At 52.0% G+C, this 27,995-nt stretch overlaps 3 protein-coding genes and 2 long non-coding RNA genes across 8 annotated transcripts; 3 read left to right on the top strand and 2 right to left on the bottom strand.

Moving 5' to 3' along the window:
* The first annotated feature begins 24 nt into the window (after window positions 1-24).
* SIGLEC10 (sialic acid binding Ig like lectin 10) lies at window positions 25-7,582 on the top strand. 2 transcript variants are annotated; one of them, XM_070450249.1, is made up of 11 exons: window positions 25-114; window positions 198-572; window positions 729-1,013; window positions 1,660-1,707; window positions 1,809-2,072; window positions 3,358-3,405; window positions 3,535-3,792; window positions 3,878-4,160; window positions 4,662-4,757; window positions 4,871-5,036; window positions 6,690-7,582. In XM_070450249.1, the coding sequence occupies exons 1-11, from the start codon at window positions 78-80 to the stop codon at window positions 6,912-6,914; spliced, it is 2,085 nt and encodes a 694-aa protein (XP_070306350.1). In that variant the 5' UTR covers window positions 25-77; the 3' UTR covers window positions 6,915-7,582. The 2 variants fall into 2 exon arrangements, with proteins under 2 accessions (XP_070306350.1, XP_070306349.1); XM_070450248.1 differs by having other exon boundaries at window positions 6,657-7,582.
* Window positions 2,526-27,995, bottom strand: LOC139029782 (uncharacterized). 3 transcript variants are annotated; one of them, XR_011481974.1, is made up of 4 exons: window positions 27,819-27,995; window positions 17,990-18,058; window positions 16,322-16,489; window positions 2,526-4,755 (listed from the first exon to the last, which is right to left on the bottom strand). It is a non-coding gene; the product is annotated as an uncharacterized lncRNA (long non-coding RNA). The 3 variants fall into 3 exon arrangements; XR_011481972.1 differs by lacking the exon at window positions 17,990-18,058; XR_011481973.1 differs by lacking the exons at window positions 16,322-16,489; window positions 17,990-18,058; window positions 27,819-27,995 and adding an exon at window positions 9,529-9,619.
* LOC139029783 (uncharacterized) lies at window positions 6,207-9,522 on the bottom strand. Its single transcript, XR_011481975.1, has 2 exons — window positions 9,072-9,522; window positions 6,207-8,974 (listed from the first exon to the last, which is right to left on the bottom strand). It is a non-coding gene; the product is annotated as an uncharacterized lncRNA (long non-coding RNA).
* C20H19orf84 (chromosome 20 C19orf84 homolog) lies at window positions 13,519-15,518 on the top strand. The gene is made up of 2 exons (XM_020900273.2): window positions 13,519-13,624; window positions 14,308-15,518. Exons 1-2 carry the CDS (start codon window positions 13,590-13,592, stop codon window positions 14,813-14,815), a joined length of 543 nt encoding a protein of 180 aa, XP_020755932.1. The 5' UTR covers window positions 13,519-13,589; the 3' UTR covers window positions 14,816-15,518.
* Window positions 16,331-22,494, top strand: LIM2 (lens intrinsic membrane protein 2). Its single transcript, XM_020900271.2, has 4 exons — window positions 16,331-16,643; window positions 20,485-20,634; window positions 21,981-22,115; window positions 22,353-22,494. The coding sequence occupies exons 1-4, from the start codon at window positions 16,334-16,336 to the stop codon at window positions 22,412-22,414; spliced, it is 657 nt and encodes a 218-aa protein (XP_020755930.1). The 5' UTR covers window positions 16,331-16,333; the 3' UTR covers window positions 22,415-22,494.

Here is a 27,995-nt window from a genome sequence, read left to right as displayed (position 1 = left end):
CCGCCTTCTGCCCTTGCCCACTGCCTGTCAAAGCGTCTGGGGAATGAGTGTGTCCCAGGAACGTCCAAGTGCCTGAGATGTTGCTGCCACTGTTCTTGGCCATGCTGTGGGGCGGTGAGTGGATGGGGGTGGCCAGGAAGGGCCCGGGTTGGGGGTCAGGGCTGGGCTTGCAGCTTGAACCTCTGTCTCTCCCATAGGGTCGCAGGCTCTGGACTTATTCAAGCTGCAGGTGCAGGAGTCTGTGATGGTGCAAGAAGGCCTGTGTGTGGTGGTGCCCTGCTCCATCTTCTACCCCTCCAGAGGATGGAGTCCCACCACCCCAGCTTACGGCTTCTGGTTCAGAGACCAGAGTCCCAGGCCCAGTCTGCCAGTGGCCACCAACAAGCCAGGTCAGGACGTGGACACTGACACCCAGGGCCGATTCCAGCTCCTTGGTGATCCCAGAGAGAGCTGCTCCTTGCTCATCAGAGAGGCGCACCTGGAGGACACCTCACTGTACTTCTTCCGGTTCGAGAGAGGCGATTATGTGAAATACAATTTCATGGAATACAAGTTCTATCTGCAGGTGACAGGTATGGAACTGGCTGGAGCTGGAATGGGGCAGGTGGGGGGAACCCCTCCCCCACCTTCCCACACTGGGGAGGGGCTGTAGAGAACAGACCATGGGTGACCCCCCACAGTACCCCCAATCCGGGGCTGGCGTCCCACCCTCTCTCGGTCCATCCCAGCCCTGACACAGAAGCCGGCGATCTATGTCCCCGAGATCTTGCAGCCCGGGCACCAGGTGACGCTCTTCTGTGCATTTAACTGGATCTTTGATGAATGTCCCGTCCCTGCTGTCTCCTGGATCGGGAACACCGTCTCCGCCAACGGGGCCAGCCCAAGAACTTCCTACTTCTCAGAGCTCACCTTCACACCCAGACCCCAGGACCACAACACTGAGCTCACCTGCAGAGTGGACTTCTCCGGAGAGGGTGTGAGCACACAGAACACCGTCTGGCTTAGCGTGGCCTGTGAGTTTCAGGGGAGGGAAGGACGTCAGGGTGCGCTCCAGGCTCGGGGGATGGGGAGGTGGAGAGAGGCGGCCGGGCGATGACAGACAGCTCTTGGCAGCCGGCGGGGAGGAAGGCGCGGAGTCTCGCAATGCTGGGCTCGGCCTTAGGAGGGAAAGGGGGCTGCCATGCGGTCCTCTGTCCGAAAGCGCATCTTGGGCACTCATGAGTCGCTTGTCTTCCTGGGGGACTGTCACACTTTCTTTTCCCTGAGGGGATGCTCTCTGGCAGTGGGGAATGTATCATTCCTCCCCAAAGCTGGGTTTCCCTGATAGCTCAGCTGGTAAAGAATCCACCTGCAATGCAGGAGACCCCGGTTGGATTCCTGGATCGGGAAGATCCGCTGGAGAAGGGATAGATAGGCTACCCACGCCAATATTCTTGGGCTTCCCTTGTGGCTCAGCTGGGAAAGAATCCACCTGCGATGCGGGAGACCTGGGTTTGATCCCTGGGTTGGGAAGATTCTCCGGAGAAGGGAAAAGCTACCCACTCCAGTATTGTGGCCTGGAGAATTCCACGGACTGTATAGTCCATGGGATCGCAAAGAGTCGGACACGACTGAGCGACTTTCACTTTCCCCAAAGCCAACTCCTAATCCTGTTAACAGATGCCCCCAAAGACCTGATTATCAGCATCTCCGACACCGATGAGCCAGGTACCGAGGGCCACTTGGGGGTGTCAGGAGGGCGGGGGGGGGGGGGAGTGGCAATTCCCCCCGCGGTCTTTCTCTTGTTGTTTCTTTTTCTCTCCCTGCAGCTCTGGAGCCCAGGGGAAAGAACCTACACCTGGAAGTCAAGAAAGGCCAGTCCCTGCAGCTGCTCTGTGCCGTGGACAGTTTGCCACTGGCCACGCTGAGCTGGACCCTGCAGGACAGAGTCCTCTCTTGGTCCCACCCCTTGGGCTCCACAACTCTGGAGCTGGCGCTGCCCAGGGTGAAGGCCGAGGACGCGGGTCGCTACACTTGCCGGGCTGAGAACAGGCTTGGCTTCTTGAGCCGCAGCCTGGACCTCTCAGTGCGGTGTGAGTGTGACCGGCAGGGGATAGACTGGGGCGCCGGCGAGGAGGCAAGGGGGCTGGGGGCAGAGTCCCAGGGCTCCGCAGGGACCTGGAACCCCAGGCCTATGGAATTAAAGATACTGCTTCCAGCCCTGAAGGGAGAAGTGGGGAGTGGGGTGCCGAGGGGGGAGCGGGGGGGTGCGCCGGGATTTTCCCCACACCACCGAGCAACTCTCCCACATCAGCGGGCTGTCCTACAGCTCAACTCGTTCCTGATCCTGTCTACCTGGAGAGAGCGTCAATCAGACCCCCGCAGGTTAAGGGATGGGGCCACCAGGCTGGCCCCGCTCCCACCCCAGCTGCCAGTCACAAGTCCAGGGTGTCACCTGTGCTTTCGACCGACCCATAATTGATTGGGGGTTCCTATGATCTCCTCCTTGGGTTCCATGAATTTGCTTGAGCCGCTCAGAGAAATAGTTTGCTCACTAGATTACTGGTTTATTCTAACAGTCTCTAACTCAGAAACAGCCAGATGGAAGTGATGCTTAGGGCAAGGTATGGGGAAGGGGCACATAACTTCCATGCCCTCTTCCTGGGCGCCATCTTCCCCAAATATTCATCTGTTCACCCCATTTGGGGAGGTGGTTATGGAGGCTTCCTTACATATGGGATTTCCCAGGCAAGAATACTAGGGTGAGTTGCCACTTCCTCCTCCAGGGGATCTTCCCGACCCAGGGATCGAACCTGGGTCTTCTGCATTAGCAGACAGATTCTTCACCACTGAGTCACCTGGGAAGCCCCCATTACATAGACACTTTGATTAAGTCATCAACCACTGGTGATTAAACTCAATCTCCAGTCCCCTTTCTTTCCCCTCCTCAGAGGCCAGGGGGGTGGGACTGGAAGTTTCAACCCTCAAATCACGTGGTCGGTTCCCCCAGCAACAAGCCCTCAGCCTTGGGCACTTCCAAAAGTCACTTCAATAACGGAATACTCAGGAATGGTGGAAAGGGGTTTGTTATAAATAACAAGGCACCTTTATCATGTTCACCATTCAGGAAATCCAGGAGTTTTAGAATCTCTGTGCGTGGAGTAGGGACGAAGACCAAAGACCTACTTATGTTACATGGCACTGTATCTTAGGGACCTGCCCTTCTTACCAGTCAGGTCGCTTGGGTTCCTCTTCAGAGAATCACTCAGAGGGTGATTCAGCCCTCCTCCCCTCCCAGCCCTTCATCCCGGGGGGACGTTCACTTGGCCCAGAAGGAAACCCCTGCGCTTAGAGCCAAGCGCCCCGTCTCTGTTTCAGATGCCCCGGAGAACCTGAAAGTGGTGATCTCGCGAGCAAACCACACAGGTATGGAAGGGCATCAGAGGAGCTGGGGCTTCTGGGCGCCACACTGGGGCACGGACGTCCAGCATAGCAGCAGGCAGGAGGGTTCCTGGGCCCTCCTCTCTTCATCCATCCTGCCTCTTCTCTCCCTAGCCCTGGAAAACTTGGAGAGCGGTGCATCTCTTCAGGTCCTGGAGGGCCAAAGCCTGCGTCTCCTCTGTGTTGCTCACGGCAACCCCCCCGCCCAGCTGAGCTGGACCCACCGGGGACGGACTGTGAGCCCCTCCCAGCCCTCAGATCCTGGGGTCCTGGAGCTGCCTCAGATACAAACAGAGCAGGAAGGGGAGTTCACCTGCCGGGCTCAGAACCCGCTGGGCTCCCAAAATATTTCCCTGAGCCTCTCCGTGGTCTGTGAGTACAGGGGGCCCTGGGGACAGGATGCCGGGGCTCCAGGGAGGGGAGAGGTGCCCCTGATCCCTCCCATGTCTCCCCACAGCTCCCCCGCAGCTGCTGGGCCCGTCCTGCTCCCAGGAGGATGAGGGTCTGCGCTGCAGCTGCTCCTCCAGAGCCCGGCCGGCCCCCTCCCTGCGCTGGCGGCTCGGAGAGGGGCTGCTGGCGGGGGAACTCAGCAACGCCTCCTTCGAGGTCAGCTCCAGCTCTGCCGGGCCCTGGGCCAACAGTTCCCTGAGCCTACGCGAGGGGCTCAGCTCCGGCCTCCGACTCAGCTGCGAGGCCCTGAACGCCCACGGGGCCCGGAGCGGGTCTGTCCTGCTGCTGCCCAGGTCAGGGTGGGGTGGGGGAGGCGGGGGCTGAGAGGGACCGGGGCTGGCTCTTGCGGTTGGATCAGGAGCTGGGGGAGGGCGGGGACATGCCTGGCACGTTAGTCCCTCAGTCCTGTCCGACTCGGCAACCCCATGGAATGTATAGCCCACCAGGCTCCTCTGTCCATGGGATTCTCCAGGCACGAATACTGCAGTGGGTTGCCATTTCCTTCTCCAGGGGATCTTCCCCACCCAGGGATCGAACCCAGGTCTCCCGCATTGCGGGTGGATTCTTCACTGTCTGAGCCACCAGGCCCCTTGGGATGCAGGGGGAAATTTAAATCGGAAAGCCTGACATCTGGGCATGGGGTGTAGTGGAATTTCCAAGAAGTCGATGGGAAGGGGCTGCAGGGGAAACCTCTGGCATGGGAGCCACAAGACTAAGCACCTAGTGGCGGGCGGGACATGAGGACCCACGTGGATGGGACCGGCTCAGAGACGGCTGACCGTTTCCCGTGCAGATGAGAAGGAACTCGCCTCCAGAGCGTTCTCCAGCGGAGTCTCTCTAGGGACTGGCGTCACCACCTTCCTCTTCCTCTGCTTCATCCTGATCCTGTGAGTTAGGAACAAGGGGGAGGGGGGAAGCGATGGGGCGTGGAATCTGGGGCACCCCAGGAAAGGGGCGGGACCCGGGCTCACACAGAGGCGGCGGCTGGATGTTTCCTCAGCGTGAGGGCTCTGAGGAAGAAATGGACCCAGGCAGAAGTCCCAGCCGCGACCTCGGCCCCGGCCCCGGCCCCGGCCCCCGCCCCCGGAAAGGCTCCGCGGTCCAGGTTCTCACGCAGGAGCATGATCCTGGATTACATCAACGTGATCCCTAAGGCCGGCCCTCTGGTGAGTGCTCCCAAGTCGCTGCCTCCTGGTCCCCTGCTCTGACTCCTGTATGCGCTGCTCCCCAGCCCCGTCCCGACCTTCCTCACAGTGGAAGAGGCCCGGGTGTTGACCTCAAACCCTGATTCTGGCACATAACTTCTAGGAGACCTTGACCATATCCCTCCTTCCTGCTGAGCGAGCCTCTGTCGCTTCCTCCTTGAGAGCCGGTTTGAGGATTACAACACATGCTATTGCTTAGTAGATGGCAGCTATTTCCCTATCACCACTACCAACGACATGACTAAGTACAATGAATGTCACAATGATTAATATCACTGAGGGGTGGTATGTCCTAGTGATGATTAAGGGCAAGGCTCTGAAGTCAGCCCGCCGGGGTTCCTTCCTGCTCTGTACGCTGTGTGTTCTGGGATGAGTCACTTAACTTCTCCGTGCCTCAATTTAACTGTAAAAAGGGGATAATAGTAGTACAGACCATGTAGGCTTATTCTGGGTGCTTGATACGCTCATTTTCTACCCATAAAACATTGAGTACCAAGTACCTAATAAGTGTTGGGTAAATGCTGGATATTTTCAGGAGAGAACATGTAGATGCTAATGACTCAAAAATTTACATTTCCCAGACTCATTCCTCAACTCTAGACTCACAGCCAACTCTGTAGGCAGCGTCTATTCGTATATTTAACAGTCATCTCAAACTTTTCCTGTCCAAAATCAAACTCGTGACTAAGTACCACTTAATTCCCTTCCCCTCCACCCTCTGCATCTCAGCAAAGAGCCCACATTGGCCCAACTGCTCAAGCCTCCAGCCTTAAAGTCAGTCCCACAATCATGTCCCACTCTTTGTGATCTCATGGACTGTAGCCCACCAGGCTCCTCTGTCCTTGGAATTCTCCAGTCAAGCGTACTGGAGTGGGTTGCCATTTCCTCCTCTAGGGTACTTCCTGACCCAGGGATTGAACCCGGGCCTCCTGAATTGCAGGCAGATTCTTTACTAACTGAGCTACTCGGAAGTACAAGCCTCCAGCCTCAAAGTCACTTCTTACTCCTCTCTTTTTTATACTCCCACAATTGATCCATCAGCACATCTCTTCTCAAATCTATCCAAACCACTTCTCCCCACCTCGGCTGGATAGAGCTTAGGGACCAAGAGAAAAAAAAAAGTGAAAAAAGCCAATTTCAAATGGTCACCTACACGGTGACCACGTGTAAAACACTCTCCAATGTTACGATTGTAGAGATAGAGGACAGGTTAGTAGTCGTGAGTGATCCGGGATGGAAGGATGATGAGAAGGGAGGTTTTGGATGTGGGAGGGAGATGTATGTGTTGAAGAAGCACTTCTGTCTTGTGGTGGTCTCACACCAATCTACCTGCATTAGTCAGTTCGCTAGGGCGGCCATAGCAAAGAGCCACGGGCTGGAGGCTTAAACAACAGACTTCTGTTTATAGTTTGTTCCTGTCCGGAAACAAGAGGCGAGCTCAGGGAGGGCAGAGTCTTTGTTTCACTGCCTGATGTGATCCCAGTTCCTTAATTAGTACCTGGCACTGGGCAGGCGCTCAAGTATTTGTTGCATGAAGGAAGGAAGGCAGGATGGTCGTTTTTCCCCCCTCCTTATGCTCAGAAACAGAAAGCCAAACCAAGCAGTCCTTCCCAGCCTCCTCCAGATGGTCACTCCCCAGAAGCCAGAAAGAACCAGAAGGAGCTCCATCTCGTCTCCCACAACTGTCCAGGACCCAAGTCATCCCCACAAGCCTCAGAAGCAGAGAACAACCAAGAGGAGCTCCATTACGCTGTCCTCAACTTCCCAGGCCTCAGACCATGGGAGACCCAGAGACCCAAGGGTACGCACCCAGAGTACGCTGAAATCCAGTTCCACTGAGGGTCTACTGGGCCAGAGGACTTGGATCCAGGCCAGGGAGAGAGGCAGGGCAATTGGGAAGAGAACAGAGGGTGGTCTCTCTCTCTCTCTCTCTCTCTTTTAATCCTCCAAGGATGGGTCATCCCATCCCAGACCCTAGCATTTTGGAGCAGCTTGATTAATGTCTCCAGAGTTGTGGTTCAATCACTCATTCGTGTCCGACTCTTTGCAACGCCATGGACTGTAGCCCTCCAGGCTTCCTTGTCCTTCACCATCTCCCGGAGTTTTCTCAGACTCATGTCCTTTGACTCAGTGATGCCATCCAATCATCTCATCCTCTGTTGCCCCCTTCTCCTCCTGCCCTTACTTCTCCAAATACACTCTTCTGAGCAAGCAAAAGCTTTTCCTGGGAGAAACCCAGGCCCCGCCCCAGCTGATTATTCACAGTCTCAGTTTCTCAAGGGCTGGGAGGGACTTTAGAGAGGATGAGGCAATCCTGTTTGTGAGGTCGCCCAGACAACCTCATGGGTCAAGTCTGGGCCGCTGGGGCTTTGATGGCACCTGTGAGCATTTTTTACATTTTAAATTATTCAAGGGAAAAAAAATCAAAAGAAGGATGTTTTATGATGCATGGAAATGACTTGAGATTCAAATTTCAGTGTCCCTAAATAAAGCTTTATTGGAGCACAGTCATGCCCATTTTTTTTCTGTATTGCCTATGACTGATTTCAGGCTGAATGGAGTCGTTGCCTTGCTAAGCCTAAGAAAGCTAGCCTGTAGTTAGGAAAAGTTTGTTGTTGTTGTTTAGTTGCTTTCATGGTTCTTCTGCTTCTTCTTTTGGAATGGTAGGCACCTTTAAACAAAATTTTTTTTAAATTACAGTATAGTTTGTTTACAATGTGTTAGATCACAGTGATTCAGTTATATATATATGGGAAAAAATATGAAAAAGAATACATATATGTATGAGTCACTTTATTGTACAATAGAAATTAAACACAACATTGTAAATGAACCATACTTGAATAAAATTTAAAAAAAAAACTTTCTAAAGACAATAAGAGGACTTGGAGTAATTAAACTTTTATGTGAAATGTATAAGGTCAAGTTCATCTAGCCCTTCAAGTAAGCATGATTATAACCTATATAAAATAAACTCCCCCAACATATAGTATGATTCTGGGATTAAGTTTTTAGTGAATTTTCAATAAATAACTGATGAAAACTTTTTTTAAAAAAGGTTATTATGACAAAGAGGTGGCACAAGAGAATTTGGAGGAATGAAAAAAAAACCACAATCTTGTTAGCAGTGACAGTTACACAGCTCTATGCATCTGTCAAAACTCAGAACTGCACACCAAAAAGAGTGAATTTTACTATACTTGAAAGAAGGTAAATAATACAAATGCAAAATGTTTTGAGCACTTTTTAAAAGATTGTGAGAATTTAAATGATTTAATGCAAATATCTCAGTGATTTCCCTTTATGGGGCCCTTCACCTCCAGACTCCCACTGCCACTTCAGCAGACTTTTCTAGCAAACCCTGACTACCAAGCAGTCCAAAAAGCAATCATGGAGATTTCTCTGGTGGTCCAGTGGCTAAGCCTCCACCTCCCAATGCAGGGGCCTAGGTTCCATCCCTGGTCAGGGAACTAGAACCCACATGCTGTACCAAAGATCCCAAATGCCACAACTAAGACCCAGCACAGCCAAATAATTTTTTTAAAATAATATTTAAAAATATTAGGGAAAAAAAGCAATCATGAGAGTCACATAAACTCAGGGGCACTCACTCCAGCACAGACTTCAGCCCACAAATCTGACCCATAAACTCAGTTTCACTCCAGTAACCTCTTGCCAAGCATCCCGGCCATTTCTGAGGATAGAGGAAAACCCCAAGACCGGAAGGGCTACTAAGTTGGAGGTGTTGAACGAGTTGGTAAGGCTCAAGGGAGGGAGAGAAGAAGGCGCCCACAGGTCTCCTGCAGGGAGAGGAACGGAAGGAACTTAAGGGAATCCATGAGCCCGGTGGGCTAGGAAAGCCCTGAAGATCGAACCTTGGGACTTTGACAGTCGGAGGCCTGTAGGGGGCAGTGGAAGGAAGAGATTCGTCGTTAAGACTGGCTGTGTGCTTAGTTGCCCAGTCCTGTCCGACTCTTTGCGAGCCCAAGCACTCACCCGCCAGGCTCCACTGTCCACGGGATTTTTCAGGCAAGAATACTGGAGTGGGTTGCCATTTCCTCCTCCAGGGGATCTTCTGGAGCCAGGGATTGAATCCATGGCTCCTGTGTTGGCAAGTGGATTCTTAACCCACTGAGCCATCAGGAAAGTCCAATGAGCTTCCCTAGAGGACCAAGAAGACCCCTGCATGGGCCTCCCCTCAGCCTGGAGACCCCTCTCCCTTTCTAGCTTCGCTCAGCATCTCCTGGTCTACGCTGCCACAGCGCCGGGAAGCGGACAAGGGACACCGCTAAAGACCCGGGCAAAACCCTCCGTTACAGCCCTGGCGCTGAAAGGAAACAGCCAATCAGAGAGCGAGAGAGAGAGAGAGACTTGTGCTCAGAAACGTAGCCAATCAAAGAATGAGGGTGCCAGCCTCCTGGGGTGCTAGCCTCGCTCTGCTTGCGAACCCCACCTGGATCTGACAGCCGGAGGGAGAGGACTCGGAAGCAATGCGAATTCACCCGCCAATCAGAGCTGAGGATGACGCCTCGCGCTATCCTACGTAACAAGGAGTGGGCGGAGCTCAAGCCGATGACTGCCCCTTCTCCCAACAAATCGGAAACATGCTTCCCTCCAGATGCAGGTGTTGATTGGTCACTTTTCAGAACTTACCTGTCAATTTTGGAAGCTGGGCGAAGCGCATTTCCCTTAGAGACACAAAAGCCCGCCTCCGCTCTCCTAGCTCGGGAAGGAGGGCCTTAAAGGGCCAGGTACCTGGTAAGGTTGCCAGGAGAAATATCGATAACCTCAGATATGCAGATGACACCACCCTTATGGCAGAAACTGAAGAAGAATTAAAGAGCCTCTTGATGAAGGTGAAACAGGAGAGTGAAAAAGTTGGCTTAAAGCACAGCACTCAGAAAACTAAGATCATGGCATCCAGTCCCATCACTTCATGGCAAATAGATGGAGAAACAGTGGAAACTGGCAAACTTAATTTTTTTGGTTTCCAAAATCACTGCAGATGGTGACTGCAGCCATGAAATTAAAAGACGCTTACTCCTTGGGAGAAAAGTTATGACCAAACTAGACAGCATATTAAAAAGCAGAGATGTTACTTTGCCAACAAAGGTCCGTCTAGTCAAGACTATGGTTTTTCCAGTAGTCATGTATGGATATGAGACTTGGACTATAAAGAAAGCTGAGTGCTGAAGAATTGATGCTTTTGAACTATGGTGTTGGAGAAAACTCTTGAGAATCCCTTGGATTGCAAGGATATCCAACCAGTCAATCCTAAAGGAAATCAGTCTTAAATATTCATTGGAAGGACTGATGGTGAAGCTGAAACTCCAGTACTTTGGCCACCTGATGCAAAGAGCTGACTCATTAGAAAAGACCCTGATGCTGGAAAAGATTGAAGGTGGGAGAAGGGGACGACAGAGGATGAGATGGTTGGATGGCATCACTGACTCAATGGACATGCGTTTGAGTAAACTCTGGGAGTTGGTGCTGGATAGGGAGGCCTGGAGGGCTGTGGTCCTTGGAGTCACAAAGAGTCGGACACGACTGAGCAAATGAACTGACTGACTGACTTGTAAGTGACAAGGTTGGACCCTGATCGCAGAAATAGGAGGATCCATTACGGAACAAAACCAGAAGCAGTGCCATTATGCTGGGACTGAGTTTTATGTTGCGAAAAATAGACTTAGTTTGTTCTAGGGCAAGAGCGGGTAAGAAGCAAAGCGAGGATTTGAACCGTCATTTTGGAGCCCTGTTCAACAAAAACTTCTTCTTTGGGATAGACTGTACCTGGATTAATGAGACCTGAATGCTAATCATAGCTGCCAGAAAAGAAAGTCAGCTTTCTTGATAAAATCTTTTCTATTCCAGCCACCTGACCTTTGCTCGCACCATTTTTTCTATGTCCATTCACTCTGCTGCTGCTGCTGCTGCTGCTGCTAAGTCGCTTCAGTCATGTCCGACTCTGTGTGACCCCTTAGACGGGAGCCCACCAGGCTCCCCCGTCCCTGGGATTCTCCAGGCATGAATACTGGAGTGGGCTGCCATTTCATTCTCCAATGCATGAAAGTGAAAAGTGAAAGTGTCCATTCACTCTGGACCTAGTCTAAAGGCCCCTCCTTTAAAAGCAAGCAAACAAAAAAACCCTCCCCTACCTTCTCCTCCAGCCCATAGCAAGTGAGCAACTGTTTTCCTGGCCCCCGACTTGACCCTCCACCTCCCGGCCTCCAGGCTATGTTTAACCCACTTCTGGCTCTCACTGTCCTGTCCCTCCCAGTGTCCCAGCTTCCATCACCCCAGAATGCTACCGGGGATTTCACCGCCTCAAACCTTGAGAGCCCTTGAAGAGCAGCTACTGGTTCAGCATCTACTTGGAGACCCCAGCATCGTGTAGAGTTGGCTCAAGAGAACTCGGAAAATGAAAGCTACTCTTCGATTTCTCATCCTTACAGTGGGATGTTGTGAGCTTTTATAAGAAAATTCATATTCAAAGGCGTCGCTCAGGTTGAAAACTTGGCATCATCCTTGATTCCCCATTACTCACCTCCAGCAGCCCTACAGCAAATCCTGATGGTCTCCTTCCAAAATACATCATAAATGCACTCACATCTTCCCATCCCCATTAACCACACCATCCTTGAGGTCATCACCACTTGCCTAGAGGATGACAGCATTCTCTCTAGGCTTCCTGCTTCCAGACTTATGCCCCACCACAATCCACTCCCCAAACTGCAGGCACAGTGCTCTTCTTAAAACATAAATTATGTCACACCTCTGCCTCCAAACGTTCAAAGTCATCTCAATGTTCCAAAATTAAATTTTAAAAATTCCATAGTCTTCACTGCAGCCTATAAGGTTATTGTACAATCTAGCTTCTACTTGCGTCTCCATTAAAAGCAGACTCTGGAGGTGGGGTTCAAATCCCAGTTGTGCTATTTACCTGCTCTGTGACCTTGAGTAACTTGCTTAGCCTCTCTGAGGCCATTTGAACCTTTGTGAAATGAGGACTAATAAATTGGAATTATTAATTAAAATAGACCTCTGTTTTATTAAAAGGAAAAAAACTGACTAGTAGTCAGCTGTCAAAGTTGTGAAAAACAAGGAAAGACTGAAATGGCTGCAGATCAGAGGTGACTGAGATGTGATGATTCAGTGAGACACTGCATTGGATTCTGGAACAGAAAAAAACAGGATGTTCGTGTAAAAACTGGAAAAATGTTCCACGACCAGGTAAGGAAATAAGAAGACTGGAAACAGGGTGAGTTACAAAGTTATCTTTGTAATTTTTCTGTAAATGTGAAGGTATTCCAAAATTTAAAAAAAATATTTTTTAAAAAATAGACCTGTTCATCTCCTAGCTTATTGCTTCCCAGTCCCTCAAATACTATGTTTGTTTCACCCTGAAGGACCTTTACACCTACTGGTCTCTTTACCAGAACACTCAGCTCCCAGGTCGGCTGGCTCCATCCCACAAGTAGCCTTCTCTAACCATCTTAACTAAAATAACCCCCTGAGCCTTTGTATCCCTTGTCCTGTCTTTACACCTCCACAGCCCTCCTTCGTGTAGGAAATGTACTATTTGTGCCTTGTGTGTTGCTCACCCAGCATGTAAGTTTCATAAGCGTGCATTTATTTTGTCTGGTGCCCAACCTGGCGCCTAGAGTATTGCAGGCACTGAATCATATTTCTTAAATAAATACATAGAAGAATCCCATTGCTTCTCAATAAAATACTACCAAGATAAAAAACGCTCATTGGTTGAGGCGAATTTTAGTCCAGATCGTGTGTTGACTACTTTACACACGCAACATATCCTTTAAAGCTCACGAGATCCTATAAGGTAATCCTATAAGCGAATAGCCCTGTTTCTCAAAAAACAGCGACTAGAAGGGTTTAAGCTCACAAGGGAAGTCAGAGACAGAGGTTAGACTGAAATCCAGCCTCTAAGATTCCTAACCCAATTACTAACCCCTTTGCCCCCGGGAGCATCCAATGTTCAGATTCTCCTAAATGCCCCTTTAGTCCTAGAGTACACCATCGGCCCCACCCCGATTCCGTCCAGGACGCGGTCCAGGAACACAGATGAAGAAAGAGGAGGCTAGGGTCTTCTAGACCTGAGGCAGGAAGGGCTGGGGGCCTGCACTCCTACGTCTGAGGGAGGAGGGGGCTCGGGGCCGGGCTCTTTGGTCTCGAGGAGGTGGGACCTGCGACCTGAGACAAGGGTGGTTGAAGCAACTAGAACGGCAAGAACTCAAGCCCCGAACGCTTTCACGCGACTCAGCACTACCCTCACGCCCCGGCCCCGCAAGCCCCGCCCCACGAGCCCCGCCCCGCCCCACAAGCCCCGCCCCGCATGCCCGCAAGGCTCGCCCCCGCACGCCCCGCAAGCCGCGCCCCTCAAGCCACGCCCCCTCCCAACAAAGTCCCGCCCACCTCCTTCCAGACTCTTCCCTTCTGCACGCTGGAGAAATCGAGGCGAAGGTGCTAGAAAAGACTTGAAACACCCCAGTAAAGATGGAACAGCAAAAGGAAGAGACTGGGCCTGAGGGGTGAGAGACACGAGACTCCCCGAGGGAAGGACAGTGACCCAGAGTGAGGAGGGACAGAGAAAATCGGAGAGAGAGTTGAGCAGACCCGAGAGGGTACCGGGGGGGGAAAAAAAAAAGCCTCTGGTATCATCACATAGAAACAGAATCTTTGAGGATCTTAGTGACAGAGCTGAGCGAGATACTTAGAAATAGGGAAAGAGCTGGAAGCAGATATTAATGGAAGAAAGAGAAGTTTCTAGCGGGAATCGGGAGAATTGAAGATACTAATAATAATTGTCTGGAGAAATAATAATAATTGACACCAGGTATTGAACACTTCCCAGACCCAGCCCTTTCAGAGGCACCTTTGATACCACCAGAAGCTCTCTCTTGGTATGAAAACTTAAGGTTCGGAAGGGGAAAATGATTGGCCCAGACACACGGCTGAGGAGGGCAGCCTGGAATGGGAACCATGCTCGGTGGGACGCTGAAGCTCCAGCTGAGCTGTCTGCCTGTCTGTAAAGAGAGACAGGAAGGAACAGAGAAAGAGAGAAAGGAAGGGGCTAGAAGTCAGAGGCAAACGGTCCTGAGGATGAGGAGAAATGAAAGCCTGGGAGAAGGCAGGAAGCAGCGAGGCTGCGGAAAGGAAAGGCATGTGCAGACTGGGGACATCCCCTGCCTGACCTGTCCTCTTGTGGTTCTAGGAACAATCTGCCGTCCCCCGGGGCTGGGTCGTGGCCACCTCAAGCTTTCCCAGCTCTGCCCTCTTCTTTCCTGGGCACCCCAGATCCAGCCCACCTGGGGCTCCCCGAGAGCCTGGCCTCTGTGACCGTCCCCATCCGCCTGGATGCCCTGTCTTACCTCCTGCACACCGCCCTGATGGGGGCCTACTCGCTGCAGCAGTCCTTGCCCTCCTGCCCTTGTGTCCCCCGGGGATGCGGCACCCAGCCGGGCACTGCCAAGAGGTCACCCAAGGGACGCGGGGGCTGGGATGTCCCGCGCAGGCCAGGCTGGGGCCACCGGAGATGGGGACTTGGGAGGGCTGAACAGGCAGAGAGGGGCTGGGCCAGGGGCCGTGGGGCTGGCCCCAGGACCCCGCCGGTGACGCCGCCATCACCAGCACCGCCTGCGCAGGAGGGGAAGAAGGACACCCAGGGTCCAGAGCCACCCATGGAGCCACCGCCTGCTGAGGACTGGGAGGCCGAATACTAAGACCTTGAGGATCCTGCACCCTGGATTCCGGAGGGCGCCTTGGAGGTCACCAGGAGAGTTTTCTTGGAGCCCAGGGTGACCCCAGCCCTGCCAGAGATACCCAGGGAACATCGCACTGCCATCCCTCTTCCCTGAAAACCACAGCCTCAGAAGGGGCTCCTGTGAGTCAGCTGGTGACACTGGGACCTGACTTCGGATCCCAAGTCAGGGAAGCAACCCTAACCCAAGCCCCTTCCCGTCTCTGACAGCATCCCTAACTACACTGCCAACCCGCGCCTCTCTCCTAATGCCCGGGGCTCCCCCGGACATTTCCAGCCCCCTTCCTAACCCTAGAGCCATTCCCGCCAGCCCCACCCCACGGACCCAGCCATTCATCCCCCTTCCTGCTCCCATCTCTGCCCTGACCCACCCTCGTAGCCTCGTTCCCAGCTCCCTCATCCCCTTCTTCCTAAAGGCCAGCCCGACCCTCATCCTTCATTTCACTGAAGCTCCAGCCCTCAGTGCAGCCGTGTCCTCGAGCCCAGCCAGCCTGGCCTCATCCTCTACCCCCTTCCTGTCCTAACCCCCCAGGTGACATGCCCTGTGACCCCACTTGCAGAAAACCCTGTTGTCCCAACATATCCAGGCACCTGCGGCCCCCACCCCATTTCCTGCCCTTGGGGGAGGGGGGCCGGCTTGCACAATAAATGGCTGAGTGTCCCTATGTCTTGTGTCTGTGTGTGCTTACGCAGCTCGGGCTAACCCCGTGGGTGCCGGGAGCGTGGCCGGTGAAAGGCTTCCAGGGTGGCTGGGAGGGTCATGGAGAGAGGCCGCTGGGGCCAGGGGCTGCGGAGAGGCAGGGCCTGGATTCCTGCCTCAGCGAATTCCATCTGGGGGCCTCTGCCTGCTGGAAGCTGCTGGGCTGCGGGCCCATTGTGTGGGGAGGCTTAAGGGATTTGGGGGGACCCGGGGAGCCGAGAGGCCAGTGACCTGGCCGGGCTCAGTCTGCTCAGAGGGGCCGAGGCAGACGGAGGGCTCAGGGCAGAATCTGCGGCTCAGGTAGGGACCAGGCGTGGCCCCCTCCTCCCCGCAAATGTAGGAGGCCGGGTCTCCTTTCTCCCCCAGGGACTTGGTGGGGTCTTAGCCCTAGCCCCCTGCTACCTTGGATCTGGGAGTCCAAGCCCCCAGTCCTCTCCTTCCCCCCCGAGACTTGGTGCCCCAAGGCGCAGGGAGTGTCCAGCCCCGTCCCAGTTTAGGTTCTGGATGTCTGGGCCCCCAGCCTCAGTCTCTCCCAGGACCCAAAGGTCTAGGTCCTCAAACTCTCCTCCCCCAGACCCAGAGGTCCAGGTGTCCAGTTCTTTGCTCCCACTGGGACCTGATGTCCCAGCCCCCACCCCCTCTCCCCACCCTAGGATTTGGAAGTCCAGGTCCCTAGGTCTTCCTCCCTCAAACCAGGGCTCAGATCCCCCAGCCCTCACCTCTCCCAGGACCCAGCAGTCTAGCTCGTGACCCCATTTCTCCCCTCACCCACAGATCACCATGTACAGCTTCATGGGAGGCGGCCTCTTCTGTGCCTGGGTGGGGACCATCCTCCTGGTGGTGGCCACGGCGACAGACCACTGGATGCAGTACCGGCTGTCGGGGGCCTTCGCCCACCAGGGCCTGTGGCGTTACTGCCTGGGCACCAAGTGCTACCTGCAGACAGAAAGCATCGGTGAGGCTCCGGGGCGGGCTCCGGGCTCTGCCTGGGAGCAGAGCGTCCCGCGGGGCAGAACCTTCCAGCAGAAGGGCCCCCTGTTTTGCAGGTGGAGAACCTTGTGGTTCAGAGAGGGAAAGGGTCCAGCCCAAGGTCACTCGGCAGGGAAGGAACAGAGCTGGGATTCCAGTATTTTTTTCCTGGTACAATTACAGGATGTACTGATTTAGAAGTTAAGGAGAGAGGTGACATTTTCTGGCATGAAATAGAGGTCAGGTAACAGCAGTTACCTGGGGCCGGGGCTGACAAAAGAGCATTTTCTAAATATCTATTACGTGTCAAGAACTCTGTTTGGTACTCAGAGGATGCAGAAGCAATACAGACCCTAAATCTGCTATACTAGATGAGGTATTTTTTAATACTTGTTGTGAGCCAAGTCACGTAATACATATTATGTATATGTATACGTGTGTGTATATATGTGTGTATATAGCTATATAGTGGATATGTTGCTGCTAAGTCATTTCAGTCGTGTCTGACTCTTTGTGACCCTTTGGTCTATAGCCCACCAGCCTCCTCTGTCCGTGGGATTTCCCAGGCAAGAATACTGGCCTGGGTTGCCACGCCCTCCTCCAGGGGATCTTCCCTACCCAGAGATAGAACCTGCATTTCTTATGTCTCCTGCATTGGCAGCAGGTTCTTTACTAAAGGCACCTGGGAAGCCCATATAGTGTGTGTATCACACTATATATTGTACAAGTGGGGATAAAATTGTTCTCACAGTTTATGGACAAAAGTGCATATGTGCTCGTCACTCAGTCAGGTCCAACTCTTTGCGACTCCATGGACCATAGCCCGCCAGGCTCCTCTGTCCATGGGATTTCCCAGGCAGTGATTCCCTTCTCCAGGGGATCTTCCTGGCTCAGGGATTGAACCCCATCTCAAGCACTGCAGGCAGATTCTTTACTATCTGAGCCACTTGCAATCTATGTTATATAATATAAATTATTGTAATGTATTATGTACATATGTCTCTATGTACCTCTTTCCCTATCTGTATATACTTGCATATATGTACAGTCATCCCTCAATCCCTTAGAATGCTCAGAGAATGGTTCCAGGACCCGTAGTGGATACCAAAAACTGCTGGATGCTCAAGTCTCATAATTAACTCCGTATCAGCTATTCCACAGCCAGGGGTCCATATCCACAATTCTGCATCCGCGAATTCATCCCCAGATCGTGTAGTACTGCGTGTATTTATCAGAAAAAATCTGCGTGTAAGTGGACCAGCACAATTCAAACATGTGCTGTTCAAGGTCAAATGTATACACGCACATATATATGGAAGTTATGCGTGCTCAGTCGTGTTCCACTCTGTAGGACTCCATGGACTGCAGCCCACCAGGCGCCTCTGTCCATGGAATCTTCCAGGCAAGAATACTGGAGTGGGTTGCCATTTCCTTCTCCAGGGGATCTTCCCAACCCAGGAATTGAACCTGCATCTCTTGCATCTCCTGCATTGGCAGGCTGGCTCTCTACCACTGCGCCACCTGGGAATCTCACACCTGGAGAGAGAGATACATAGAGATATATACTATATTACCTCATATATATTATATAGTATATGTTATGTAATATATCAGTGATATATAATGTGTCACATGTTCTATATTATATGTATCCAGTGATAGCGGTAATAATAATAATAACTGGCATGTACTGTTACTGTGTCTTACATGCTATACTAAGTACTTTGCCTGGATTAACTCCCATAGTGGTCCCAACAACACTGAGAAGGCAGTTCCCTTGTGTCTATGAATAAGACCTGATACATGACCTTGAAAAACCAATTCTTTTGCAAGGGCGGGGGTTGGGAGGAGGAGCCCACCTTCCCTGAACCCTGTGATGTGACAGGCTTGTGGCAGGAAATTTCATCTACCCCATCGCACCAAACCTGCCCATTCACTAGAGCGGTAAACTGAGGCAGGGGGAGTGGAAAAGCTTGTCCTGGGCTACCTGTTTCAGAGCCCCATCTGCCAATCAGGCTCATGTATCTTTTTCATTTCTGGCCACATGCACTGTCACACTTCTACCTTTCCTCCTGATTCAGGCTGGGAACCACCCCGCCCCACCCCCCACTCCCCACCCTGGGGCGCTCTGAGTTTCTTCTGTGTTTTATCTCTGCTGGGGATGGGAGAGAGGGAGGCTGGATGGGGGTCTTCAAGTTCATTTGACATCTTCACGACCCCAAGACTGAGGGCCTCAGGGACAACCTCACCCTAATAGATTTTTCACTATTTGTCCAAACAACTGGTTTATCGTTCATCCATTGTATGACTGATGTAATCCAATCACCAAAATTAGAGCAGGAGTCCTGAACGTGCTTCCCCAGGGCCAAACCCAACCTTAGACGTGTATGCATGACATTTTTAAAGTTTCCAAAGTCGTTGTCGTCGTTCAGTCGTTAAGTCGTGTCCGACACTCTGTGACCCCATGGACTGCAGCACACCGGGCTTCTTTGTTTTTCACTGTCTCGTGGAGTTTGCTCAGATTTATGTCCACTAAGTCAGTGACGCTATCTAACCATCTCATCCTCTGCCACCCTCTTCTCCTTTTGCCTTCAGTCTTTCCCAGGCTCAGGGTCTTTTCCAGTGAGCAGGCTCTTCGCATCAGGTGGTCAAAGTATAGGAGCTTCAGCTTCGGCCTCAGTCCTTCCAATGAATATTCAGGGTTGATTTCCTTTAGGATTGACTGATTTAATCTCCTTGCAGTCCAAGGGACTCTCAAGAGTCCCACACCACAATTCAAAGAGTCAACACCACAATTCAAAGGCATCAATTCTTTGGCGCTCAACCTTCTTTATGGTCCAGTTCTCACATCCATACATGACTACTGGAAAAACCATAGCTTTGACTACACAGACCTTTGTCGGCAAAGAGATGTCTTTGCTTTATAATACGCAAGTGTTAAAAAATCTGGAGATTTTACATTAAAATCTGGACTTGCAGCTCTTGTTGAAAAATCCAGTTTTGCAAGTCTTCTCTGGGTTCATGGTCGGCTGGGTATGAGCAACAGGAGGCCCCAAGTAGTTAAGACTGAGAGTTTTGAGCTTGGCTTTCAACTCTAGTCCCTCTGCTTATTGTGGGACCTTGGGCAAAACACTTTACCTCTCTGAGCCTCTATTCTTTCCTTCACTTGAACAAAATGGACAGGAAAACACTTAAAACATAGGACTCTTGGAAGGAATAGGATCATACAGGAAAAGAGAGCCTGGCCCATACTTGATAGTTGCCAAGTGGAAGTTGAAGTCATGAAGACTGTTCTCAGGGATCTTCATTCATTCAACATGTTTACTGAACACCTACTGCATGCCAGGCACTAGATGCTGGGGATACAACAGTGAAAGAGAAAGCCAGACCCTTGTCCTCACAGAGCTGAAAATTCAGTGCAAAGAGTTAGACATCATAAACAAGGTAGAAATAAACAAGTGGGACGTTTTTAGATATGGGCAAGTGGTATGAAGGAAGGGAAAGGGAGAGTGAGAGAGAGGCTAGACAGTGAGTAGCAGGGGGATATGGGAAATTGGTATTCATTCATTTACTCATTCCTTCATCCAACAAACATTTCTCCAGGCTGCTGTTCAAACAAGCCTCTGCTGGGCATGTTTGTGATATAGAATCAACCAGGTACTTGTCCTCAGGGAGCAATCAGGCTGGAGAGGGAGACAGACAAAGAGAGTCTCAAACCAGAGGAGGGAGTGTAGATGGTACCTGAGGGGTGAGGGAGTGCTTCCTAGAGGAGGGGAGCTGAGAGGTGGGCTTTGGAGGATGAATAGGAGTTTGCCAGGTGAAGAGGAGGGTGTTTGGAGAGCAGTGAAGGAAGAGTGGGGTGAGGGATATGGAGAGGGGGGATGCATTCCTGCCCTCAGAGGTGGCAGCCTCCACTCTGAGGGCAGGGGCAGGACAGCAGTGACCATGGGGTACCCTTACAGCATACTGGAATGCCACCCGGGCCTTCATGATCCTGTCCTCACTCTGTGCCACCTCCGGCATCATCATGGGCATCGTGGCCTTCGCTCAGCAGCCCACCTTCACCCGCCTCTCCCGGCCCTTCTCTGCAGGCATCATGTTTTTCGCCTCCAGTGAGTGAACCGCACCCTACACCTACCCGTCTCCCCGACTCCCTGCCCAGCTCCAACCCCCACCCATGCCCGCCCCCAGCACCGCTTTCATTCCCCACTGCTCCTTGCTCTCAACTCCACCTGCACTGGAATCCCATCTCCACTCCCAACAACAACTTCATGACTATTTCTAATGCTCGTTGATTCCTATACCACCCAGGTGTACTGCCATTCCATTCTGGCACTCGTCACCTGGAGCTGGCATCAGACCCCACAGGCTTAAAGGTACAGTTCCCAGCAAGACTGCCCCTACTTCAGCTGCAAGTTGGGGCCCCCAGCCCACTTGCACTTTTGATCTATCAGTTACAGATTCAGGGGTTCCCAGGATCTACTCGGGTTCAAAAATTGGCTGGAACAACTCACAGAACCCAGGAAAGCATAATACTTAAAAATTTCAGTTTTATTACCAAGAATACAGCTCAAGACCAGCCAACTAAAGAAATGCATAGGGTGAAGCTGGAGAGAGTCCTGAACACACAGCTCCCACGCCCTCTCCTGGCAGAGCTGGGGCTCATCACCCTGCCCTCCAACCCCAGCACCCCCATACGTTCACCACCCAGGAAGCCCCAGTGGGCAGCAGCGGCCTGCGTTTCTTTTGGTTTCATTACAAGGACGTGAATGATTGCATCATGGGCCACCTGATTGAGCTCAGTCTCCAGCTCCCCTCTCCTCCCCAGAGGTTGGAGTGATCCCAGGTAGCTCCAAGTCCCAACCCTGCATCCTACGGTTGGGCTTTCTGGTGACCAGCTCTCACAGTGAGTCATCTCTGCTCGTCAACATAAATTCAGGTGTGATTAGAGAGGCTCAAGAGAAACAAAGACACTCCTATTACTCAGAAAGTTCCAAGGATTTAGAGTCTCCCTCCCAGGAACCAGAGAGAAAGACCAGTCAGACTCTTTATGACACAAGACAACCCACCCCACCCCTGCCCTTAACCCTACTCCCCATTCATTTTTACTCCTAGTTTCAACTCAACCCCCATCTTCACCCTTATCCCTCTCTGCATCCATACCCCCTTCTCAACCTCATTCCAACTCCCATCTCTAAAAGCAAAAAGTTGTGTCTGACTCTTTGTGACCCCGTGGAACTGTAGCCCACCAGGCTCGTCTGTCCATGGGGTTCTCCAGGCCAGAATACTGGAGTGGGTTGCCATTCTCCCCTCCGGGAGATCTTCCTGACCCAGGAATCGAACCTGGGTCTCCTGCATGGCAGGCACCTTCTTTACCATCTGAGTCACCAGGGAAGCCCCATCTCTAAGCCCAGCCCTATTCTCCCGCACACCCCCATCCCCCGCCCTCTCTCTCCAGCCTTTTTCGTCCTGCTGGCCTTGGCCATCTACACTGGAGTCACCGTCAGCTTTCTGGGTCGCCGCTTCGGGGACTGGCGCTTTTCCTGGTCCTACATCCTGGGCTGGGTAGCCCTGCTCATGACCTTCTTTGCAGGTACTGGGTTTGGGGGTGGGAAGGTCAGTGTCTGTGTCCCAGCCGGCAGAACCCAGGATGCCTAAATGATGGGGAGTCCCAGACGGAGCACCCAGCATTGAGCCAGAAGGCAGACTCCAAGCCCTGCAGACAATCAGGGAGAAAGGGAATACTGTGTTGGGGTCTTGGGCTGGCTGGGGGGGATGGAGGGGCGGGAGGGCTTGGGGGCAGGGTCCATTGGGGTCTCTTCTTGTGCAGGAATTTTCTACATGTGTGCCTACCGGATGCATGAATGTCGGCGCCTGTCCACTCCCCGCTGAACCCACGTGTGCCCCGACTGCACCTGGAAGTAGAAGTCCGGTCACTGAAGAGGGGAAGGGCCTAGAGGCCTGAAATCCTGGTTCCTAGGGGGCGTGAGGGGGCTTGGTCCCAGACGCTGGGTGGGGACCCCTGACTCCTGTGTCCCAAGGGGAAGGGAGCAAGACTGGGGCCTGGGGGAAGCAGTTGAGAAGACCTACGACCCCACCCGCCGGGGGGTTGCTAGAGAAATGGGATATCCATTAGAGCGGCTTTTTGGAGTCTAATAAAACTGGTTGAAACTACTGAAGTGTGGTCCCTGAGGGCTTGGGGCAGAGAGAAAGAGGGGTGATTGTGGTGAATGGGGCAGAAGTGGTTGCATTAGAGCAGTCCAGGCTGTCCGGTTCCTGTAGGGGTGGGCACCAGAATAAACCACACAGGCCCCTGCTACTGGGTTCCACTTCTTTATTATTTTGGCCACACCATGCAGCTTGTAGGAGCTTCATAGGTGGCATTAGTGGGAAAGAACCCACCTGCCAATGCAGGGGCCCTAGTAGATGCAGGATTGACCCCTGGGTCAGGAAGATCCCCTGGAGGAGGGCATGGCAACCCACTCCAGTATTCTTGCCTGGGAAATCCCACGGACAGAGGAGCTTGGTGGGCCACAGTCCATGGGGTCGAAAAGAGTGGGACACGACTGAAGCGACTTAGCACACATGCACGCGTGCAGTTTGTGGGATCTTAGTTCTCCAACCAGGAATGGAACCCAGGGCCCCTGCAGTGGAAGCATGGAGTTCTAACCACAGGATGCCTGCCAGGGAATTTCCTAAGCTCACAGCTGCTAGGAAGCTGATGTGTGTAAGTCCAATTCTTGTTTTAAGATTTATTTGGCTGCACCAGGTCTTAGTTGCAGCCTGCTGGATCTAGTTCCCTGACCAGGGATGGAACCTGGGCCCCCTGCACTGGGAGCATGGAGTCTTCGCCACTGGACCACTAGGGAGGTCCCTGTATGTTCTGATGTGTGTTTTCCCCACATCACCAAGCAATTAACTCAATTCAGATACAATCTACCTGAAGAAACTGACAGATCACACAGGTTAAAGACAGCCCTGTAAGACCACCCCCCACTGCAGATGCCAGTCACACGTCCAGTTTGTCACCTGTGCTTCTGGAGGACTAGCAACAGAGGAGAGGTCCCCATGACCCCCTGAGGGGGTTCGATTCATTTGCTGCAGCTCACAGAACTCAGAGATACATTCTACTTACTAGGTCGCCAGTGTGTTATAAAAGAATCTAACTCAGAACATCCAGATGGAAGGGATGCCCAGGGCAAGGTAAGCGGGAAGGGGCCCGAAACTTTCATGCTCTCTCCAAGTAGGTCACTCTTCCCACCAAAAGCACAAGTTCACCAACCTCAGAAGCCCTCTGAACCCTCTCCTTTTGGGTTGTTACGGAGGCTTCATTACACAATTATGATGGAGAACATCACTGGCCACTGGTGACTGAGTCAGTCTCCAACTCCTCTTTCCTCCCAGGAGGTCAGGTGTTGGAACTGCCTGTTCGGACCCTCTAACAGAGTACTTGGTTTCCCTGGCAACCAGCCCCCTCCCTCTGGTTAAGGAGGGCTGGTCCCAAAGTCAGGACATCAATATAACAAGAGACACCTTGATTGCCCTCACAATTTAGGAAACTTTAGACTTTAAGGATCTGGATGCCAGAAAGGTGAAAGTGGAAGTGTTAGTCGCTCAGTGGTGTTCGACTCTTTGTGACCCCATGGAATGTAGCTCGCCAGACTCTTCTGTCCCTGGGATTTCCCAGGCAAGAATACTGGAGTGGGAGCCATTCCCTTCTCCAGGGGATCTTCCCAACCCAGAGGTTGAACGCGGGTCTCCCGCATCGCAGGCAGATTCTTTACCATCTGAGCCACCAGAACTTACCTCTTTTTTCTGGATGCCAGAAGTGGGGACAAAGACCCAGTATATATTTATTATAAATCACAATATCACAAGAGGATAATAGGATAAATGAAAACATCTGTAGGACTTTCCTGGTGGTCCAGTGGTTAAGACTCTGAGCTTCCAATGCAGGGGGCCTGAGTTCGATCCCTGGTGGGGGAACTAAGATCCCACATGCTGCATAGCATAGCCAAAAAAAAAAAAAAAAAAAAATCTGTGAAAAAAACGATTTCCTTGCCTACTCATGCTATCTCTAGTTGGTTCTCCCAACTTCCTGTCCCTCCCTGGATGAGCCCCTCCAAGAAGAAACACTAGAACTCTGACCTGCACCTCCTCCTGCAGCTGCCTCTTCATCCATCATTCATGACCTTGACCTTGACCTTCTCTTCATTCACTCATTCATTAGTTCATTCAACAAACTCAAGCCTACGGCCATGAGATTTACTAATGCTTATCATAAAACAATAAGACTGTTTAGAAAGCTAGTTCCAATAATAAGAATATTTATTGCAGCCTATGTTAGGAACTGTTATATTAATAGAGGCTTACTCTCTAGACATATTTATTAGGCCCTCCTCAAATAACAGTAATACTGTATTTATAGAGGCTTCCTCTAGTAATTATAGCAATTGAAGTCTTCCTCTTTTCTTCTTTAGAATATATGCTGCCAAAGCAAGCACAAAGTCTTCTTTAATTATAATTTATTGAAGCCTATTTAAGTAGAAATATTTACTGAGACTTACTCCAGGAATTTATAGGGGCTGAAAGCTATGGCTTTTCCAGTAGTTGTGTACAAATGTGAGAGCTGGACCAGAAAGAAGACTAAGCACTGAAGAATTGATGCTTTCCAACTCTGGTGCTGGAGAAGGCGTTTGAGAGTCCCTTGGACTGCAAGATCAAACCAGTCAATCCTAAAGGAAATCAACTCTGAATATTCATTCAAAGGACTGATGATGAAGCTGAAGCTCCAATACTCTGGCCACCTAATTCGAAGAGCTGATTTATTGGAAAAGATCCTGATGCTGGGAAAGATTGAGGGCAAAAGGAGAAGGGGGCAACAGTGGATGAGATGGTTAGATGGCATCACTGACTTAATGGACATGAGTTTGAGTAAACTCCGGGAGTTGTTGATGGACAGGGAGGCCTGGTGTGCAGCAGTTCATGGTCACAAAGAGCTGGACATGAGTTAACAACTGAAAAACAATGACTCTAGTAATAGCAATAATGTTATAACTTCAGACTTACAGCTCTGACTACCACTTGCTCAACATTCCCACTTGAAGAAGTAACTCAATTTTCACATATCGGTCTAAAGCTGAGCTCCTGATCTCTCTCACGCCCCACATCTACTCCTACAAACATCTCCCCAAACGAGTGCAGACTCAGTAGTTGCGACACATGGGCTTAGTTGCTCCGTGGCATGTGGGATCTTCCCAGACCAGGGATTGAACTCACATTCCCCACACTGAGGTGGGTTCTCATTCGCTGTGCCAACAGGGAAGTCCTATTTTTAGTATTTTGAGGAACCCCATACTGTTCTCCGTAGTGGTTGTACCAACTTACACTCCCGCCAACAGTTTAAGAGGGCTCCTTTTTCTCTGCACCTTCTGCAGCTTTGTTTTTAGGCTTTTAAAGGAATTTTTATTAAAACATGATTCATATCATGTCCCCCTTCTGCTCTAAGTCCTCCAGTGGCTTGGACCTGGAGGTAGGATGAAGGTAAAAATGGCGGAGGGTGTGGAATTACTGGGGTTGGGGAGAGGCATGAAGAAGTAGGGGTGGAACTGGTGTAGGTATAGAAATGAGAAGAGGGTTAAATGTGAGGATGCATTTGGGTTTGGGGATGGGGTTGGGTTTGGGATTAAGAAAGGGGTTAGGTAGGAGGAGAGGGTAGGAGTTAAACTCAGGGGTTTAATATGGGTTGTGTTTGGTCGTCAGGCTGAGTACAGAGTTGGGTTTGGGAACGAGAATGGGGTTATGTTTGGGGTTTGAGATGGGTTGAGTTTGGGGTTGGAGCTGAAGTTTGGGATTGAAATTGGGGTTAAGGATGAATTGAGGGAATTCCCTGGTGGTCCAGTGGTTAGGATTCGGCACTTTCACTGCTGGAACCTGGGTTCAATCCCTGGTCAGGGATCTAAGATCCTGCAAGCCTCGGGTGCAGCCAAAAAGAAAAGATGGACTTGAGTTTGTGGTTAGGTTTGGGAATGAGAATGGGGTTGGAGGATAGGAAAGGGGCTTAAAATGGGATTGGAGTTGCAGTCAGGATGAGGTTGGGTTTGGGACAGGGTCGAGATCACAGAGGACATTTCCCTGGTGGTCCAGTGGTTAGGACTCTGTGCTCTCACTGCCAGGGGCCCAGGTTCAGTCCCTGATTGGGGAACTAAGATCCCACAAACCATTTAGTAAGGCCAAAAGAGAAAATGGGAGAGAGGTGGTGGGGAGAAAAAGAGGAAAAACAGAAGATCCCAGATGGGTTCTGAGCATGTGATCATCACATGCTCTCAGCCCAGACTTCCTGAAGCCTGTCCAGCTGCTCCTCACAGGAGCCAGGTCCACCACTGCTTTTTAGATGGTGCCCCAGCTGCCCATGACCTGGATCTCCTTCCGGGAGCCTGTCCTCCTGAGCTTGTTCTCAGGAGTGACCAGTTGCCCAGGTGGAGAGGATCTAGATGGGGGCCAAACTCTGCAAACTGGAGTCTCCAGCTAAGGAAGAGGACCAGCCTCCTGCAGTCACTCCTATTCTCCCCTTCGCCGGCTGTCCTGGGACTGTCGGCTCAGTTCCTCTTCGGGACAGCAGTCCTGTGGGTCACTCCTGCTTCACAGCGTTAGGGTTAGGGTCTGCGCCTCCCCCCTGGGCTGTGACACCGTCCCCTTATGCCTGAGGTGGGGCCCAGGGCCTGACGCTGGTTGAGGCGGGGAGGGCCGGAAAGTCTTGCCCTGACATCCTTTAACTATCCCCCCTCCCCCCCCGCCACCCCGACCACAGAAACCCTGATCCCAGTGATGAAGCCCACCAGGCTGAACGCCTTACTCGCGGCCGAGCTGTTTGTGAACTCACTTGTATCAGGATGCGGGCACGTCTTCCCCTCTGCAAACTTTCAGAATTGTGGTCACTGTTTGTCTCCCCGCTGCCCCCACCCAGCACAAGCTCCAAGCAAGGAGCAGGGAGTCTGAGTGTCCGCATGCTCAGCACCTGGAGTCTAGGCTTCTGGCACCTTCCTCCTGCAGTTCCCAGCATCCTCACCAACTGCCCCCTCTTTTTGCGGAGACCCCAGAATTGGCCCCCCCCCCACCTCCCAGAACGGAAAATTGCAGAATCACAGGAAAGCATGATGCATTCCCCCAGCTGTCTCCCTCCAGTCACACCTCCCCCTCCCATCTAACTCACACCCCAGCCTCACTCACCGCGTGCCCCCTCTGCTCACCCCTCTACCCACCCCCCACCCCCTCAACCCCCATCTCTCTCTCTCACCTTTTCCAGGAAGCCCCTCTGGTGCAGAGGCCCCCAAGGGCAGCAGGTAGACAGGCTTCCGTGGAGACAGACAAGTTTCAAACCAGAGACAATGCGACATCTTCGGGGCCAACCCCCGCCACCACCGTCCAGGGCGAGGGAAACCTCAGAGAGGGGCGGGGTTGGGGGGACGGGTGT

The sequence above is a fragment of the Odocoileus virginianus genome, chromosome 20 (genome assembly GCF_023699985.2).
Source record: "Odocoileus virginianus isolate 20LAN1187 ecotype Illinois chromosome 20, Ovbor_1.2, whole genome shotgun sequence".
Lineage (NCBI taxonomy): Eukaryota > Metazoa > Chordata > Mammalia > Artiodactyla > Cervidae > Odocoileus > Odocoileus virginianus.
Note: the sequence above shows the minus strand (reverse complement) of the source record. Positions and strands in the feature narration are given on the sequence as shown.